The 20,878-nt window shown below is 38.9% G+C and overlaps 1 protein-coding gene across 2 annotated transcripts in view; it reads left to right on the top strand.

The window, feature by feature from the left end:
- The window catches only part of syn3 (synapsin III), a 130,861-nt gene that overhangs the window by 34,714 nt on the left and 75,269 nt on the right, over positions 1–20,878 (top strand). For both annotated transcript variants that reach the window (XM_030149014.1, XM_030149013.1), the window contains 3 exons: positions 4,242–4,333; positions 18,153–18,309; positions 20,780–20,869. In XM_030149014.1, the coding sequence (XP_030004874.1) occupies positions 4,242–4,333; positions 18,153–18,309; positions 20,780–20,869 (339 nt within the window). The remainder of the gene's footprint in view (positions 1–4,241; positions 4,334–18,152; positions 18,310–20,779; positions 20,870–20,878) is intronic.

The raw sequence follows: 20,878 nt of genomic DNA, 5'->3' as shown, positions 1-20,878 counted from the left end.
CGTACACCGCTCCAAAGATAAATGAAGCTTGCCTATAAATTGCACTACCCAAGACCAAATAGGGCTTTTCACTGCAGTTCATCTTGTGTGGCATAAGACATTGTTAATTGAAGTAGGCCACGCTATTGATGATAAAGTGAAGAGCTATTTTCACATAAATAAACACATCGGTTGCTTCTGTCTGGGGCAGTGTTGCTGTTAGCTGTTCTCTGTAATCCATGTAATGTGCCGTACATTTCTAGTTTGCTCCTCAAAGAATCAGGTGGCAGTGAATAGTGACTGACATAATAACCGCAACATTAAAAAGAAAAATAAGAATTGGCAAAGACATGACTGAACCTGATGTAAGCCCACTCTGTCCTTTTTCCACAAAGGAGGTCAACTGAAAATTACACTTAATTCAGACCCTATGCAGGTCAACAGATGAGAAAAATCAACTCTGGAGGCACTTGTTCCATGTATCAATCCCTGTTTTCCTTTCCCAGGGCAAGAACTGCTCCAATACAAGTGTCTGAATGTGTTACCACGATGGTAACCATGGTGCTGTGAAAAGCTTCCTGTCCTGGCTTCTGGACCTGTGCCCTGCACCAGCCACTTTATCCATTACTGCCCAGTGACAGTGGCTGTTAGGCCTTCTCTTATCCACAATCAGCCAATCACAGACAACATGGGATGCTTTGCTATTGCCAGATTTTGCCCACTTCATCAGTTTTATCTGCGTACAGCAAAAATCAAAGTACGCCCTGTGTCGAGGATGGGATTTGCTTGGGAGATATTCTGATAGAGAATGTGTCTACATGTACATGTGAGTGTGTGTGTTTAAATGTGCAATTGGGTGTGTTATATATTTAAGAGTCTTTTTTGGCAATACATGTGCTGCGGAGCACACAGATGTTTCTTTCAGAGGCGAGTATCAGTAGAGACGAGCTGAGAAAAGGAAGGGAGCCAAGTGCATGTCCTTGAGGCACATTGAGTGTGAGTGGCGCCTCGTTGTCCCCTAAATAAGATTACGGCATTTACTCGCCCCCTGCTCTTCCTCTCTGAGTGCAACACAATAAATAAAAGAGGTGGGTGTGTTTTTTTCTCTTGGCAAAAAAACGCAGTTTCATTACGTTGGCAGTTTCTTTTCAACAGCGATTCACTCCCCCATACATAGTTTACATGGGCCACAGCACTGGATGAAAGGGAAATTAATCTCTGGGAGAATATTTCTGATAATATTTCTTTTTTATGTAGATGAAAGCCTTTGCAAAGCCTGGTAAAGCAGACTTAAATACTCAAATGATCACAGTATGAGAATGTATAGATAGCAGTTGGCTTAATTTCTTGTGCCTATTGGCGGGAAATGGGTTGAGGAGAGAGGGTCAGCTGGAGGATTTGCTTCCATAGACATCCATGTTGGCGTTTTTGTAGGCTGATCTATATGTTGTGTTACTTTGGCAGTGTTGCTACAAAGCAGAACAGCTTATATTTGTGACTTTGCCAGGTAAAAGCTGTATGTTTAAAGTTGAATTGTTCCGTATTTTTATATAATCAAAGGAGAAAATGGTGTTTAACCCTTTATTGGGCAAGTGACCATTTTAGGTCATTTCCACATGCATTACAAGACAGTGACAACAGCAGTTACAGTGAGGACAGTGAGGCAACAATCTCAGGTCCAGTGTGGTCTACAGGGTCTGTAAGGTCCACCTCTGCATGAACAGTGAGTGGACCTGCTTTGTTAGGTACCATGAAGTAATGGTACTAATGTAAGGAATGATGTTCAAAGGGAGAATGTGGATGTGGACAGGGGTCTGGATCAGCACTTATGTTGGTCTAATGTTCTAAAGGTGATGTTCTAATGTTCTAAAATACATGTTCCCTTCACCTTACATGTGATTTTCTTGTAAATTTTATACTTAGTTCTTGGATTTTTTTTTTTTTTTTTTTGCCACTTACAGGTAAGGAACAAAATATGGTAACTTCATTAACTTTCATTTTCTACATGACAATAACAAATTTTGAAAAATTTCACAAAAGTAATTAAGTCTTGTTAGGTCCTCCAATAGCACACTAAGGTTGAACTTTTGAAATTCAGAGTATTTCTATGAGTGCCCCATAAAGGGTTAATATGAAATAGGTTACTGCTTGCAGTACCACATCAGCTGTATATTATGATATGTGGGACCAGTAACATCCAACAGTTATTTGCTGACAACCCAGAGAGCTTATTAGATACAATAAAACTGCTGGGTGACTTACTTGCTGCTGAAGGCCAGAAATCTAATGAAGTCAAAATGATTTTGATGATTTAAGAATATTATTGTGAGTCCACAAGCCTTGGTATTAGATGTTGTCTTTTTTCTTTCATTTTGGTAACTATAAAGATAAACACTGAGCTTTGTCATAATAATTTGGCTCAGATCAGTAATTTCCCCCTGAGATTAATAAAGTATTCTGATTCTGATTCTGATCATAGACTGTGTATATAAGCTACTTCCTACTGTTCATGATAAAATCATAGAAGCTGCTTCTGTGACATTTTGGAACCAGAGCCAGTGCTTTACAGACATGGGAATATAACATCCGAGTTCTTAACACTTCAGATAATTAAAAAACAAAACAAAACTGAAAACAACCTAATCAGAAAGCTGACAATTTGAACCTTAGTGGGCATCTACTTGAATTTTTTGAGTGTGGCTCGTATCTCATTGACTAACACTGAGGGTTTTTTTGAGTGTTGTATTGTTATCCACTGTATTAAATCAGTTTGGTCCATTACTGACTGATGGTTCCAGTCCCCCCCGACCACTGAAATGTAGCCATGTTCTGTTTATAGTGTTTTCTTTAGTAGTCGGCCACATCATGTCAAACTGAATTTTCTATTTTTCCATACTGAATCAGGAGGCTACTTGTTTGAGGCCCATTAAATTCACTACACTGGTGTCATGTCTCATACTTAAAAGTTATTTGAAGACTAACAAAGACAGGATTTCATGTCTGAGGTCAGCTGGCTGGTTTTTAGTATCCCTCCTTGGTTTTCTATACCTGGAGCAGATGAGGGTTTATGATGTTACAGCCTTGAGGTGGATGCTGTCAGGGTTCATTTGTGAGTCCACAGTGTTAGACTGACTGAAAGTGATCTTTATGAACCAGACAGGTACAGTATATTTCTTCACTTGTTCTTTCAGGCACAAATGTAGTGCATGTTTACGTTGAAGCAGGTCTAACAGAAGATGGAATTTAGTTCTGACATCAATTGGAAACTTAAGATTTATATCAAACAAGGCTAAAATGTAGCCAGGTTAATTGTTTTAATTGCCTTCTGTGTGTTAAAGTATAAACAATGGTAATGTTAATATTAGTTTGGCACCATAGTCAGATGTTTACTCAATCTACATGCATCACTGCACCACAGTGTAAAGGTAAACCAGCAGAAATTCCAGCTGAGTTTGTCTTTGTTTTAAGTTACATCTGATGGTGTGTATTTTATTTCCTTCAAAAAGATGACTTGATTATATATTCCCAACCTCTGAAACCAAGCCTAAACCTGAAGACATATCTTTTTTTTTTTTCTCACGGTTTTCTTCCCCACTGAATACCAAAGTCTTTTTTGAATAATGCTGTCATTAATGTGACAGAAGAAAAGTTCATTTCTGGAATGACACATTTGGCACATTAAACAGGAACACTACCATTAATAAATTTCTTGAAAGCAGTTACAGTCATTTAGAGGGAAAATTGAATTGTCCCCCTTTGGTTCTTGTCCATCCAGAAAGTCCATTCCCAGAAGTCGACTATCGCCCCCCTTGTGAGTGTCTCTGGGAGTCATTATGTAGCCAGGCTACAGCCTTTCACAAGGCCCTCACTGTCCGGGAGGCTGCAGAGTCGGGATAACTCAATTTGCTTCTTCTCACCAACGCTTTCTGTCTTTTGGACTTTTTTGGCTGTGTAAATGCATAAATGTAAAATGAGGTGAACCTGAAAGAATTTGTTGTTTGCTCTGTTTGGTGGTCGTAAATCCTTCCCCTGGCAGTTGTACACTCACATCAGTAGCAGCTCTACCACATTATCTCACAAACCAAAAGCACAATAGCAATAATATATGTTGTCTTCCTTCATAGAGAAAGACACAAAACAATATTTTTTGCTTCATAATCCTGAGATACTCTTCAAAATCTCATGACCTCCTGTTGAATCATGTGTTGTTGTCATGACGTAACATCTAATCTGATGACGTGTTTCCTCTTTGTGATCCCCAGGCGGAGTTCTCAGAGATTAACCTGGCTGCCTATGTCAACTCAGGGTGTATGGTGGACATGCAGGTCACCAAAGGTGGCACTAAAGTAGTCAGGTAAGACGCCAAGGGCCAACAGACGACTCCTTGCAAATTGCATGCGCCCACGCAATCTGTAAAACGCCTCAGTGAGTTTGCACAAAGACTCCATTTCTTTTCTCTCAGCAGCTTTGAGCGTGACTGTGTGCTTGTAACATCACTTGCACTCAGAGAAATCAAGGCTGTAATGTGATTATGCCAGTGGGAAAAAGAAAGTCTGCTGATTCCTTTTTAACCTAGATAATGGAGAAAAGATAACAACAAAAAAGTAGTATGTAGCAGACGTGGTTCAACATGTGAACTGAGGTATTTACGTGGGTTGTTTTGTTGTGTGAAGTTGAACAGAATACTGAAAGTTAACACAAATCGTACCAGAAAACACAAAACAAGACACAGCTTTAGCAGTATGGTTTCATTGTGCTTGTCGCTCAGTCTCATCTCATTTTGTTTTGGCTTTTATATTTCAACAGTACTCTTGACACTCTTCTTCTACATGTTTTTCATGTTCTAAACATTGTAAATAGGTAACTGATGTATAATTCTAACATTTCAGGGACAGTTTTACATGTTTTTATTATGTGTTTTTTCAGTGTTTCCAGCAATATTGATAAATGGCATATATTTTAAACCAGGGGTGTCAAACTCATTTTAGTTCAGGGGCCACATTCAGCCAAATTTAGTCTGAAGTGGGCCGGACTAGTGAAATAATAGCATATAAATAGTGTCAACTCTAAACTTTCCTTACATGATGAAAATGTTTACATTACAAACTATCCTCTAAAACAATGTGAGTTTATGTTTATGTTTATGCATTTGGCAGATGCTTTTTTCCAAAGGGACTTACAGGGGAAAACCAATTAAATCACTCAAACAATCAAATTTATTTATATAGCGCCAGATCACAAAAAAGTTATCTCATGACACTTTATATATAGAGTTGGTCAAAACCAGACTCTAAGCCAATTTACAGAAACCCAACAGAATCCTCCAGGAGCAAACACTTGTGACTGGTGACAGGGGCGAGGAAAAACTTCCCTTTAACAGCAGAAACCTCGAGCAGACCCAGACTCCTGGAGAATGGCCGTCTGCCTTGACCAGTTGGGGTTAAAGAGTGAGGGTAAAGCAAGAGAAAAAGAGAGAGCAATAGAGATAGAGACTGGGGGAGAGGGGGAGAAGGGGGGAGTAGGGGGTGACACATGGAGGCAGATGAGGATAAGTGAGTGGTGATGATGAGGGCAGGGAAGAGGAAGGACCACCGTAGCAGGTCCAGAGATAATCCTGGAAGAATCTGTGATAATCCTGGGAAAAACCTTATTAGAATATTTAAAAAGGAATGTTTGAAAGTGCCAGGATAGTAGGTGCTCTCGGAAGAGCTGGGTCTTCAGGAGGGAAGATAGGCAGGGATGCCTCTGTTCTTGTAGCACTTGGCAGAGCGTTCCACCAACGTGGAACGACCCATGAAAAGAGCCTGGATTGTCTTGTACAAGGTCTGGGGGCCACCAGACTACGTTCCCCAGACGAGCGGAATGTGAATAATATATAGAACCTAAAATTTCTTAAGAAAAATTAGTGCAATTTTAACAACATTCTGCCTCAGTTTGTCATTGACACAAGTGCATTAAAACTTACAGATCACAGTGGATATACAAATATGCAAAACATTTAGTCACAGGTAGAATAGTGTTAAAATTACACTTCTCTTAAGGCATTTCAGGTTATTTACATTTTTTTGTGAAATGATGGTTTGTTTTAGTGTAAATACAGGAAAATTACATGAAAATGTTTACATTTACAGAGAGAAAAAATTGGAGTTGTGAGTATTTATAGGTTATTATGATAGTATTTTACTAACTGGCCCAGGTGAGGTTGAATTGGTCTGCATGTGGAACCTGAACTAAAATGATTGTTAATATCTTAGTGTAATTTTTGCATTTCACAAATTCATTCCACTGGCTGGATTGGACCCTTTGGTGGGCCGCATTTGGCCCCCAGACCACATGTTTGACACCCCTGTTTTAAACTTATGGATAACAATCGAGTGGTGACATTGTTACTGAACTGTGCACTGAATTGACTCAGTAATTCTCAGAAATGTGCACAGGTTTTTATACACCAATCCTTGTAAAATAGTGGTCATTTAACTCTCCTCTTCATGCATGGCATCACAGCCTTGAAGAGTCTGGTGCTTTTCAGTCTTATCTGCATACAATCAAACGTCATCCACTGTCAGCCCACCGGGTCTCACTCTGTTCCACGGCCTTCTTGGGGAATAATCAGCTAATCTGTGTGTTGACCATGGCTCTGTACAATTTTGTGAAATAACTTTCTTATCAGTGTTGAAAGTAGAATTTGTACCGGAAATGGCCTGACCATGCAACACAGTGAATTCAAGTGAGGATAATCACGTAGGAGCAGTGACTGGACCAGTCATATGTCTGAATATACAATGCAACCTGTTGTCAGAACTGACACTGAGGTGATTATGTGGTTTAAATGGTTTTTGGTAATATTTGTGTAATGATAGAGACCAAATTGAATGCACATGGTCTGACTGCTGCCATGTGCACAAACAGTAACATTCATTTCCAAAGTATTTAGTGTTTTAGTTTGTCATTCATGACTGTGCTGGACTACAAATAGTACAATGGTTGCTTCAAAATAACAGTCTGATTGGATGATGACTAATAAACCATTGTGGTTAGTGGTGAGGCTGTACTGTAACTGGGAATTTGCAAGTGTTTTCCTTTGTTGTCACGTTGAGTGCCACGTGCGCTTATCATAGATTCTAGCGATAGAAAGCTTATTACTTATTTGACAGCACTGTTTCATACAACAGAGCTTTAATACTTCCACAGATGGATAAGAGAAAGACAAAACACACATTTCCCTAGCACAAACTGAAGCCCTCCTGTTTGATTACATCTTTCCGTGTGCTCACAGGAGGTTTGCAAACATGCAAAGGAGCACGTTTCTACTGTATATTTAAAGCAGACGCTTTCTTTTCCCTGTGTTTTATGGCTGTTATATTCACAGGGCTGTGACCTCTGACCTCTGTCCTCAGGCATGCTCTCTGAACAATCCCTCGCTGCCTGAATGCATCAACTGACTTTCTCACAGTTCTTTGTTTTCATAGTTGTTTATACAGGGGGATTTTGTGGATTTTCTCACTTGTGTCATGTGTGCAATCCCCTAGAAAAATATTAAACTTTGGTAAGGTCAGTAATATTAAATGAGAAAAAGAAAGAAGGAGGTGTTAAAATAGGATGTTGTCAGGTAATTTAAGTCAAATACATTGTGTGTGCTGACAATGTGACACTTACAGCCTACAGAAACACTACAAATGTGTATAAAATAAACCAGATCACGCACATGAAACACATTTTTTTCTGATGCAATATGAGGATTTATAGAATATAGGTTAAAAAAGAGAAGTAGAACTTGTTAAGTAAAGTCAGATTTGTGCATATGAAGTTACATGAGTTTGTTAACTACAACATTCTAAAAAGACTGTAACTGCACAGAGACACTGTGGCACTTCAATATGTTTAAGTAAATGCTGGATATAATGAGTATGTTATAGTTTAATGACAAAGCAAGTAGTCAATTCAGTTTAATTTGTATAAGCCAGTATCACAAATCATTGATTTAACACGCTTCACAGTCTGTACAATATAGAACATGTTATGTTCTTTGACTGTTGGCACGATAAAATTGAAGATTATTAATGTTGCAGACATTTATTAGATGCGTCCTCAGTTTTATCAGTGCATTAGTCCCACTTACATCTGAAGTGTGGTATCTCAGGTTGACAGAATGTGTTAAATTTGTTACAGATGGCCTCAAGGATGAACGGATTCTGATAGCAAGAGGTCAAAGGTCAAGATTGCTGCGATCTTAGGTTTTCCATTCTTGTCGAATAAAAAATCTCAGGAACGCTTTAACAATGTTTTTCTCACTTGGACTCAAGGATGAAGTGATTTTGGCAGTCAAAGATCAAGAGTCAGGGTCACCATTACCTCATAAACCACTTTTGGAAAAAACTTCTGGTAGCTGTGAGAACTGTATAAACAGATTATTATGAATTAATAGCAGATTCATCAGACTGAACTTATTGTTGCTGTGAATGTTATAGTAATTAAAGCATTGTATTTAATCTAAAACTATCAGTCTGATTCAAACTCAAGTTGTTACTAAAGCATAAGTCATGATCACTAAAATCACTGATGTGGATCGTCTGGGATTTGTGCTGCTAATGTGGCTAAAAAGTCGCCTTTGCCTACAGTTTTGCTGTCATTATGTGCAACGTGGCATGTACGGTACAGCAGAGAAAAACACCACAAGGTACAGTAGTTATGGCATGTTGTTCCCTGCTGCACTGCTGTAGTCAGCCCTTTGGCTTCTCTGCTTTCTCCTGCCAAAACCTCCAGTGATCTGCTCTGCTCAAAGTGGGGACTCTGGTCTGGCTGAGAGACAAATTACAGCAGCCAAGTATGATAAGCCACAGAGCAGCGTTTCTCTCCGTTGCCATCCCTCTGCTTCTCCACAGCCTGTGGTTAATAAAACCCTTTGATTAATTAGTGGTGATTAACGTCAGGCAGAGGGTGTGTTAACTGTTGGTGATTGAGGAGTTTATTGAGCATGCTTTAGTGTTGCACTCTCTGGAAGTACTTTTAGGTAGCAGCCTCAGACAGATGCCTAAAGGTGGATGTAAAAATAAATCAATTTTCTGTTTGTATGGCAAACGATTAATTTGATGAAAACCATTTATAGCTCTTAGGGGACTTTAGTAAGACAAGCTGCATGCTAAACCACGTGGACGCTGATGATCTGCAAAGTTCAATTAAAACCCTCTTAATTTAGTCCTTTTGACAGATTTTTCATCTTAATTTCTTTAACCTGTTCAGTCATCCATTAACATACATTGATTAACTTACATTGATCGGTTCTTCACAGCAAAATAATCCAACTAATCAGGAAACTTGAGAGATTTCTGCTGTCATCAGTGTTTCCCACAGATGTAGAGTCTCCAGTGCTAATACTTTAACTGATGTCATTAATAAATACCTGGAACCTGTACACTGACAGCCCCATTGCTTCGTGTTGTGACACTTGACATTCAAGTTGTATTTTAATGGTAACTTATAGTCTATATCCAGCTAGCTTGCCAACTTTTTGAGTTCTGTTGGACACCACTGTGTCAAATGCATCAGTTCTGGACAAGGGGAAAAGACTTGGGCTCAAAAATGAAGCAAGTGTTGAAGTTAAAGGAGTGATTTTTGCTTTTTTTAAATGGAATGAAGCATTTTAAACCATTTCCCTGTGGTCTACATAAACTGTAAATGCTGTGCTTGGGTCTGAATTCTTCATTAATTAAACTCCACAGGTCCATCTTCAACCCTATTTCTGAGTAATGGCACCAGAAAGGTTGTTTTGAGCGCTGGCCCTTTAAATGCAAATGAGCCACTTCAGGCCCCACCCCCTCCAAGTTGTTGACCGTGCTTCTCTGTCCTGTTCAACCAACAGCTGAACATTTTAGGTAATCAGTTCAAAGTTTGGACATATTTTCAGTGTGGACTACAACTGCTGCTGCTGACAAACAATTATGTCATACTTGGAGAAATGTTTGTCCAAAGTTTTGACCTTACATCTGCAAATTTTGTGATGTAACTAGTTATAGGTGTAACAAATTAAGGAGGAATTAAAACAGGTTGTAGAAATCTGCTTTATTTTTGCCAAAATGAATATAAAGATAGCTTTGCAGCATCTGGAGGGTTCAAATTCAAACTTTCTGAACTATTAGGGTCCAAATACACAAATAAATGAACCAAAGACTAATAAAAGTGGGTTTAGCAAAATACGACCCCTTTAAGTATCTTACAGTGTAATACCATTGACTGCCACTGGGGGCTTTTCCCAAAAAGACCTGGCTCCCATAGACTTACATCACAGTCCTCTCCAAAAATGCAGAGTCAGTATTTTTTCTAGGGCTCGTGCTTGTTTCACTGGTTGTATTTGGAACCTGTAATAAGTATAGTTGGTTCATCTTTTTTTCTTCTGTTACAAAGATCTCAGGTTGAGGGTTCTGAGTTCATTTAAGTGTTAAGTATTTAAGTGTTTTTATTTTTCCATGGCACCCTTCACACTCCCGCCCCCTTTGTCCAAATATCTCTTTTGGATTCAGAAAGCTATTATAGGAACAAATGGCCAAATCACAAACTTCTTACATCAAAAGAGCAGTTCAGAAACCAGTGGGTGAAGTTTCAGTTCCTCTGTGCACTAATTATACTCACTCTATAGTTTTTGACCACTTTTGGCCAAATTTGAGCACAGCTGGACATGAAACTAAGCTTTCATGAACCAATACTCATTTATGTGTGCATGAGAAGAGGAGGGGCTATTCACAGATGGCTTTGTGGTCAATGTCTTTCTGAAAGAGCAAGAGGCAAGGCAGCAAACATACCTGCAGTTCTAAGTTTATGCAAGTTTATGCATCAAAATAGAAAATATGAGTTGATATCTGACCACCAAAAATTTTTATATTAGTCACTAAATATACCAGCTCAAGTATGTGTGGGAAACCCTGCAGTTGATAGAGACTAAGGGCTTTTATGTAATTGTTTAGATAGAGCTAACATACAACAGATTGCATTTGCAGACTCTTGTCTAACTTTTTTTTTGCATTTTATTTAATTTTCTGTTCTGGTCTGAAGCAGATTCAGCCCTCTTTCCTCTCCACTCCCTGTAGAACACATAACAAGACTTCCCTCCTTCAGTTACCTCAGGTGAAGCTTTACCACCTAGACCGAACACCATAGGGACAATTTAGACACGCACACTCACAAAGACAAGCCTTAAGTCCCCTTCCCCTTGGCCCCATTGAAGGTCCATTTTAATCAGCGCAGGAACTGTTTGCCTGGAGCAGCCTCAACACCTAATACCTCAGACAGGTTCATCTTGTTAGCAAATAGCAAATAAATCCCACTCACAGACACAGTAAGGTTCAGACATGGCTTTAGGAGGCTTGGAAGCGGTTTCCGTTACGAGTGCAGTGGCTGTAATGAAAGCATTCAGTGGCCCTGCTTTTGTAATATAGCCATGAATACAAATGGCCCTAATTGACTCCTGCTCATATCAGCAGTCATTTCTCCTTTGTCAGAGGTCATTTGGTATTCTGTCACTCTTATAGCACCTTTCCTCATTGCATTCACCTCCCATGGGACAGTTTTTATGACTCAAACATAATCACTAACATTGTCTGATTTGTGTTGCTGGTGAAAGTGCTTATGCTACTCTCTGTCATTGTGACCTTTGCTGCACTGAGTGTAGTGTGGAGATGAGCCCGGGAGTGAGATCTTGACTGGATGTGATCCAGAACTCTGGTAGCCCCGACTGGGCCACCGCCCAGGATCTGATCCACTGCCAGGTTGCTCTGGTGCCACCGGCCTGGAGCCACAACCACAAGGAGTCCTAGATCCAGACCAGGGCACACATGGCCCACAGGACACTCCCTGGAGCCGAACATGATGCTCGGTTACGGGGAGTCACTGTCCAAACAGGAACTAGAGAGATTGTCAGGGCACTTTGTGGATCAAGTCTTAGACTTTAACTAAACAAGTGATTTATTTTTAATGAAATCTGTAACAGATACTTCAACGTAAAGGTTCAATGTAGAAATAGAGGATTATATGTCGTCATTCATGTATTGTCACCTGTAAATCATTGTATTTTTGTTACCTTAGATTGAGCTGTTAATATCTGCAGTGAGAGCAGGTCAAATCCACAGGTAAAACTACTCATATTTCTACAGTAGTTGGATTTCCTCTTCTTTGTTTCCATTTTAGAGCATGTGGTATCAAGAACAACGGTGCATTACTTATGCCACATTTCCACTATATGGAACCAGCTCAACTCGACTCGGCTCAGCTCGGCTCAGCTCGAGTTGGTATTCCTGGAGACCATTTCCATTACAGGATACTACTGACTTTACAGTACCAGGTCGTCATAGCGATGTGGCGCGTTATTTCCGTGTCGTCTGCTCAGAGAGTTGCTGAAAACTCGCTTGTTGCGTGTTGTCTCGTCTGAATTTTTACGTCGGCCACCAAAGACTGAATCTCCTCAACCGACCATGGTGTAGTTTTGGGCTGTTATCATGTGGATTAATGTTCCGCTATATTTACTGTCCACTTCCACATCTGTGTTTTGTAAAACGGTGGGTCACAGAGAAAACTGTCTGAACAATCAGTGGTCTGCAGTGTTATACGTCACGGTTTAGTCTCGCTTGGAACCTCGGCGGAGGTGATACCAAAAAACTAGTACCGGGTACCAGATTCCAGGCCCTTTTTCGTAATGGAAACGCAAAAAGACCGAGTCGAGTTGAGTCGAGCCGATACCACGTAGTGGAAACACGGCATTAGATACTGTCTGTTTGTGTGTAGAACCCAGTTAGTATCTCTTTAACCTAAATGCCCAGAATGGACGACCAATTTCTGACTTTAACAAGAGGCTTCTGCCTTTTTCACACCCATTGCAGAGGGGGTTTACATGTCTACACAGTCAAAGCTAGATTCCACTTATATCACACAAAAAACCATTAATATTCACCATCACTGCCTGGACACAAGTTGTTGTAATTCTGGGTAAATGGTATTACTTCACCTGCTCACAATGTTCCTTTAACTTTCTTACTTTTTTTCATTCCATCAGCTGGTCACATAGCATTGTTTGATGATGTTCACCAGTGAGTCTCAGTCTAACCGTAAAAATAAATAAATAAAATACAGGTTTTTATAGGTTTTTCTTGACATTTCTCAGTAGTTTGAGATTGATGATATTTATCATGTTACCAATGGTTCTAAAGTTTTTCTGAGCAGAATGCCGGTTTATTTTAGTATGCAACGCACATATTTAGTATTAAAAGTATTAGCCTATTTTGAATCCCAAAGCTAAAATCTTTGTTTAATGTTCGATATGGTCAAACATTATTTTGTGTAAGTACATGTGTTGCAGCAAAATCAACAGTCATGATGTTGCAATCCTTCCCATATGTTAATGATTAATTGAGTTGCATTAGATTTGCAAACCATTATTCTATTCTCAAGTTGCACAAGCAAGATTTTGATGTAAAATTAAAGCAGCTGTGTTGGCTTAAATGACAAGCTAGAATCCCTTAGAGGAGTCCTAAGAATCATATTCTCTTTGGCCCTTTTCTGTGCTCATGTCAAGGCATATTTTTATATTTTCTGGGGTTTTTTTCTGTCTTTGCAAGAGTTAAATTGTATTCAGTTATCTAAATTATCATGCTTGTTTATTCGGAAGCTAAAGCCAGGAATTATCTTTGCTTAAAGACAGGAGGAAAGGGTAAGAACTAATATTAGCCTTAGCTTTCATTTCTCCACTGTAGTTCATAGTTACTTTTGAGTTTAATTAGTTAATATGCAACATTGTGTTTCACTGGTTTACTTTTAGAAGGAGTACGTGTTGCATTTGATCTTGATCTGTCACCAGGCATGCATAACAGAATTTTGGAAAATCGCTGTCTGATAGGCTGTTTACAAAGGAAGAGTTACATAATTTCTCCAAATTCCTCAACTTCATTACAAAGTGCGACTTGTTTACAAATTAAACTCTAGTATGTACTTCGTTGAGCTTTAGAAGCTTTGGAAGGACACCAAGTCTTACTGGTATCAATTCTCTCATCTCCACAAAAAAACAAACATGCCTATTTTTAGGAATTATTTGTATCATTTTATTTACTATTACCACATAATGATATTTCAGTTTATACGTAATGAGCTTAATATTTGGGACACAACATCGAGTCCCTGTTGCTAAGAGTCCTCGTAACAGAAAATCCCAGACTTTGTTCTCCAAGGTGCATTTCCCTCCAGTGACGGAGAGCCAGTTTGACACAATGCACCATTGTGTGTGAATGCCGTGCTGATCTTTGGTATGTACTGTTTGAAATTTGTGGCATTCCCGCAGAGTTCTGCACAGATTATCCTTATCAATGAGAGACAGACTGATGGGCAGAAGATAAGGAGCTGTGCCAACCTTTGAGCCAGACATAGACCCTGTATGAGGACAAATGCACCCTGCAAATCCAACATCCCTGTGGAACCTTTTAGAAGGTCAGAGATTCTGTAAGATAAATAGATATAGAAACAAATGGAAGCATATTGTCTTGGGCCTGAGTAGTTTGCTACTTTAGGAAGGCTGGTGAAAACATCCTGTTGGCACTCTACAGTATGTTGTGTAATAGTCTTATACAACTGTCAGGCCTGCAGTGTACTTCACAGGCAGATACCTATGTGTGGTGAATGTTGTGTCTTTGAACCTTAGTTACTAGAGCTCACCGACTTGTATCTCTAATTTTTAAAATAAATTCTGACAATTAACTTCATGGATTAGGCAATTTGAAACAATTTTGATAATATAGTATTTTAGTCATTTACAAGCAAGTAACATTTTGCTGGTGATGTCTTGTTAAATGTGTGATTTGATGCTTTTTTGACCTATCTGATCGCAAACCCAGTGCTTTTGGGTTTTTCATAGCTGGTTGACTTCTTAAGAAGCACATCTGTTCATACCTTGCTCAATTTACTTTTCAAGTATTATAGGTGAGGAATGATTCCTCATGGATACATTCTCTCCTTTTGCCCTAATCTATAAACCTGCTCTATCACTGTCAGTGCCTGTTATCAGCCTTTATGGCACCACTGATAACCCATTCAAAGGGCACATTAGCATATCGTCCGTGAAGCCACGACTATAGGACATCGGCGATTCAGACCATAAAGCACAAATGTGCTACTTCAGTGTAATCTACACTCTGTAGGGATCCTTGCATTGGCAGAACGAGTGTGAAAAAAGAGACTGAAAAACAAAGTTAATGGGTTACAAAGCTCGGTAACCCTTTGCTGTTATAGGGCACTGCCTCCATTAACGGTAGCCTGGTGAAAGCCATCCCACTGTGCTCAGTGACTTCTACATCTGGTCTTTCTGTTATAATGAGGGAGCACAAAGGTGTAGTCTCTCAGTTTTTATGTCTGCATGCACAAAGCACAGAGAAAACAGTTTCCTTCTGCTGTCCAGCAGTTGGTAAGCCTATAATAGTGCACAGTTCAAGGCCGATAACTGTTTGAATATATCTATCAATCAGTCGAATTTCATTTAACAAAAGTTATCTCATGACACTTTAGATTTAGAGGTGGTCGAAACCAGGCTCTTGAAGACTCGTGAAGGTGAACATGATCATTTCTGACTTGCCTGAAAACATCTTTCTTTGTTGTAAATTATTCTGTTTGCTTGCTGTTGCTTTGGTCTGTATTAAGCAAGTTTTTGACATACAGTGGCACAGATTGTATATGGATTCCAGAAGGATGATCCACACTGAGAGTTGCCCTTGTTAATGTTAAATGTGTCACTGCTGTAACGTGTTCTTGCTATGCTGGTGTCAAGTTCAGGATATTGTGTTTGTCAAAGATGTGTTAAAACAGGTGTGTGCCTTTGCTTTTTTAACACACCAGCTACCTTATGCTGTCTTGAGCTACACTTTTTGTGTTACTCACTTTATAAAAAGTATAGACAGTGATGACACACCTGTAAAAATAATGAATGTGTAATGATCTGAATCCTGAAAGGAGTTTTTTTTGGAGTATTTCAACTACTTGCCGAGACAGGGACCAATTCAGGTTTCTGACACCAACACCTGAGACTGTTAACATACTATTTCATATGTTTTCACATTCAGCTCATGTTATGCACACCTAAAGTCTTTCTCAGAAATGACTTTTGCTAAATTAGGGGTGTCAAACACACTGGCCTGCCAAAGGTTCTAATCCAGCATGAAAAAAAAAAAAAATTACATTATGAAACTATTTACATCTACAAACTATCTTTTAACAATAAAAATGTGAATTACCTGAACAAATATGAACGACCTGAAATGCCTAAAGAAAATCAAGTTCATTTACCAATATTCTGCCTGTTACTGTTTTGTGCATTTGTTTTGTAGATCCACTGCAATCTGTAAGTTGTGTTAATAATAAGACCTAGTATTGTAGAAACTGTTTTCATTTTAGGTCCAAATTCCAATCTGCAAAATTTTAACAATATTCTGCCTGTTACCAAATGTTTGCATAACATTGTGTGTAATGCACATGTATAAATTATACATTTAGGCATAATATTGTTCAAATTGCACTTTTTTTTTTTTTAGGGAATTTCCGTTTTTTCAGGTTATTTACATCTTTTTCGTGAAAGGATAGTTGGTTTTCATAGTTTCATAATTTAATGTTTTTTTTTTTTTTGTTTAGTTTTGTTTTTTGCACTCATACAATTAGAAAAATTTAGAGTTATCATTATTTATAGGCTATTATGCTATTATTTTACTGGTCTGACCCACATGAGATCAAATTGGGCTGAATGTGGCCCCTGAACTAAAACGAGTTTGACACCCTGGTGCTAAATGCAGTATTATGTCCTGGCCCAGGCTGGTAAGACACATGAAACACTGAGTCTGGTTTGGTTCTGAAGCTCCATCCACTATAAATAACAGAGTCGTTGGTGTACAGCAGCAGTGGAGAAACAGCTGTAATGGTTCTGTCACTGACACAAGATCACTGCTCAGCCATCCTGCCTGTCCTCGCTGTGCCACCGAACATAAGCAACACTTGAGGACCCAGAGCGTGTTGAAAAGCTAACTGTAATTTCAGTTTACAACCTCCTGTTTGTGTCCATGCATGCACAATTACATGCATAATCTCTCCTGCATGTGTCCTTTTCTGCCCTTTGCTCTGCATTTAGGGATCTTTTAGCTAAACATAAGATCTATTGTTTCCTTCATTCACTTCAAGCTCACTGATCAGCCTCATTTCCAGCCACAGCAGGCCACTTTTTTCATTACAAAAGCTGCTGTACACTGCGTGCTACCTGCCAGGACCAGTCAGCAGAGATACAATTGTGAACATAGTGAAACATTCAGCTCCTAAGGTGACAGATAATCCTGCAAAAACCCTGGATAATGACAAACAAAACACAGTTATATAAATGCAGTGCATACTACATTATAAATTATGGAAGTAAATGATTGCATAATATGTTTCTAACAGTTCTCTGCAGACACTTGACTGTTTAAGCCATTAAAATCAAAAGGGCCATTAAAATCAAAAGGGGAGTGTGTTATCACGATCCAAAGAAGTGCATTAAATACCAGGAATCAGAAATATGCACTATTGCACAATATCCGAATTGAAATAAATATCAATAGCCAAAAAAAAAAAAACTCCAGCCAGAGTGAATTTCCTGCATCAATGTGACATGTAGGTTGGTGTAAAAGAGGCCTCCAGGTGCTTGATGGGTCACTTGGCCCTGCTCCCAGAACAGTTTGTAAAGGAAGGATTAGGCTGTGTTAATTGGATAGATGGTCCAAAAAGATTAGGTGCTCCGAGGCGTGTTTCTTCACCCCTTCAGCCTGACACAGTCAGTGGATAATGGAGCCCTTGACTGTAAACACACAGCCCAGATACAGTGTGTTAATGTGCTGACAGACCTGTCAGCCTGGGAGGGAACGAGTGTGGTGAAGAAACTGGGTTTGGGTATGTTAGAGGTGTCAAACACAGTAGGAAACAGTTCATCTTTACTGTAGAGACATAAAAAAAACAAGTGTGTATTTGTACAGAAAAAGTTCCACATGCACTTATCTGCCTGAACCTGCTCTGAAATGTGTTTATTAAAATCACAATAAAATGTGATATGTGATATTTTTAAATTCTGTCCTATTTTACCAGAGCCAAGCTGATTGGTCAGTTTGATGCTTTACATGTCTCTCTTGCTGCAGGTCCTTCAAGCCCGATTTTGTCCTGATTCGCCAACATGCCTACAGCATGATCCCCGGGGAGGACTTCAGGAACCTTGTGATCGGCCTCCATTTCGGAGGCGTCCCAAGCATCAACTCCCTCTTCTCCATCTACAACTTCTGCAGCAAACCTTGGGTGGTAAGCGTCTTTAGGGGTCCTCTTTGCTCTACTTTAACCCATACAAAGGCGTTTTGAGCCCCTCCCTTGGCGGCTGCCTCCGACTGATTTATTTCAGCTATTAAACAAAGCTGTAACACCTGTCTCTGTAACTGGTGGAGCAGAAGGCCTCCACAATCACACATTATTACTCACTCTGTGTGGAGAGAAAACAACATGCAAGACAAGGGTGTGAACGCTTCGCTCTGCAAGTGAAGTCTAGTCACTAGTGGGATCCAATTTAGAGGAGCACATAATGCACAACAATCTCTAATCGCTTTAAATACCTCTGTGACTTGGCTTATCACCAATTATCATTTTGTTTCTTAATCCACCATATTTGCTGGGAGTTCTTGATCTTGGTTTGGAACATAGTTACATTCATTGTTCACTCCATTTTCATGTAAGACCTGTTCATACTCATTCTGATAGTTAAATCTAATCAAAATCACATCCACTCCAATTCCAATGCAGGTAACTTTGACTACATTAACCCGTAGACTAATTCCAGTTTTTCCCTAATTGTGGAAAACATAATATTCTGAATAAGCTGTTGACATGGCCAGTGAAAATAAATATTCCTCTAATGATATATTCATGTTCCTCTAAGATTCCTGGATACCTCATTAAACCTGTTTTGACATTGTTTTCCACTGGGAGCTGAGGGTGTTTGTTCCATCTCTACTATTAATGATCTTTGTATTTACTTTATTTGAGCATAAACAGTGGTTGTGTGTTGCAACCTGCAATTAAATAAATAAATGAATAAATAAATAAAATTGATTCATTCTATATATTCACTGTGTACAAGGCCACAAATCCTCATAAAACCAGAAAAACGTCAGTATATCCATCATGTCTGAATTGAAAAATGCTCCATTCAGGACGAGGCCTAGCTCAGAATATCTAAATGGAATATGCTGTTTACATGGAACCTGTCAAATTCAGAAAAATAGTGCAATAAGGGTTTGCATTTAAACACACTCTGTGATGAAGTCTGATGATGGAACATGAATCCAAATATGTTGTGAGTGTATTCACAACACAGTGGAGTTATTGAGAGTGGTGGACATGATCTGAAGGGGTGAGGGTGTGTTATATGGTAGGTATTTCTGAAAACACTAGTGTATATGTACATACACCACTGGCAACCAATAACTGGTGAGAAAATAGCAAATTATTAACACAGTATATTTGAAAAATTCGCATATGGTACCTGGATAGTCTCACAATTACTTCCTCAATTCAGAGTTTTCTGGTTAAATCCAGAAAAGAGTTCATATCCTTAAGCCCAAAGAAACATCAACAAATGGAGTATTTTGTGAGTATTTCGCAGGTTTTCTTGGTGCTGTTAGAGTTTGTGTGACTAAATGATTTAATAAATGACCGACAGCTCTAATCACCAATTGCCGAGGCAGAGGCAACATGTTGCAACATATTTTGAGTTCAGTTTTCCGTAGTGGCATGAACTACACCACGTTGTCCATCTTTATCTACAGCCTATGTTTAGGACATAGAGGAGAGACACCTACAGGAGAAGGCTGCATATATTAACCCTTTAACAACAACAGTCTCTGCGGTGCTGCACTTTACAGCAAAAAATTAGTATAACTCCTGAACTGTTTGGGCTATCCACAAAATTCAAATGGCATCAGATAACCAAGGTCCTGAGCTTTCTGACACTATATAACACTTTATGGCAGTAATGTGGGACTCTATTATAAGTAAAAGGAATGGTTTTAGAGACTTCCACTCAGGCTAAAAAACACCTCGAAATAACAAGAAATATGGAACCATAATATGGGTACTGAATATTCAACACCAAAAAGCGTGTTTGAGCAAATGTAAAATAGTTCAAAGTTTATTTTTGCAATCTCAAAAGGTTTTGTTATTGACATTTAGAGTTGTTTCTGATAATAAATATGCTAAAACCTTCAAGTTGTTTTTTTTTTTCATTTATTATCTAAAATAATGATAATTAATGGCCAAATATTGAAAGTTATGTTCTTCCTGAAAACAAAGATGCAAAAGAATTGTCAAAAAAGACATTTTGACACTTTTATTACAAGGAAAACGTGAAGACACCCTGGGTAGCCTGTTATAATGGCAGTCTTAAAAGGGTTAAAATGTTGGTGATTTTTTTTCCCCTTCCATTTTTGCTTATTGTAGCTTTACAAAAACTGACTGGTTTTATGGATGAGAAGGTTTAATTTACTAATTGGTCTTTTCCATATGTTTTATATTTCCCATGTTACCATTAAATAACTATATTGCTCCTGATTTAGTGTACATTTTCATTTTATTCCAATTTGTATTCAGACTCCACAGTCAGTTGTTCTGAACAGCAGTGAGTTAAAAATGTGCTGCAAACACTGTGTGCCTTGTCAAGCCTCTCCTGTCCTCTGCTACTTAGAAAATGACATCTGACTGTCTTGTTTACTTGTGCTTGCAGTTTTCTCAGATGATTAAGCTCTACCACTCCCTCGGTCCTGAGAAATTCCCCCTGAATGAACAAACCTTCTACCCCAACCACACGCAGATGGTGAGTGCC

This window comes from Sphaeramia orbicularis, chromosome 12 (assembly GCF_902148855.1).
Source record: "Sphaeramia orbicularis chromosome 12, fSphaOr1.1, whole genome shotgun sequence".
Lineage (NCBI taxonomy): Eukaryota > Metazoa > Chordata > Actinopteri > Kurtiformes > Apogonidae > Sphaeramia > Sphaeramia orbicularis.
This window is presented reverse-complemented; position numbering and strand designations above follow the sequence as displayed.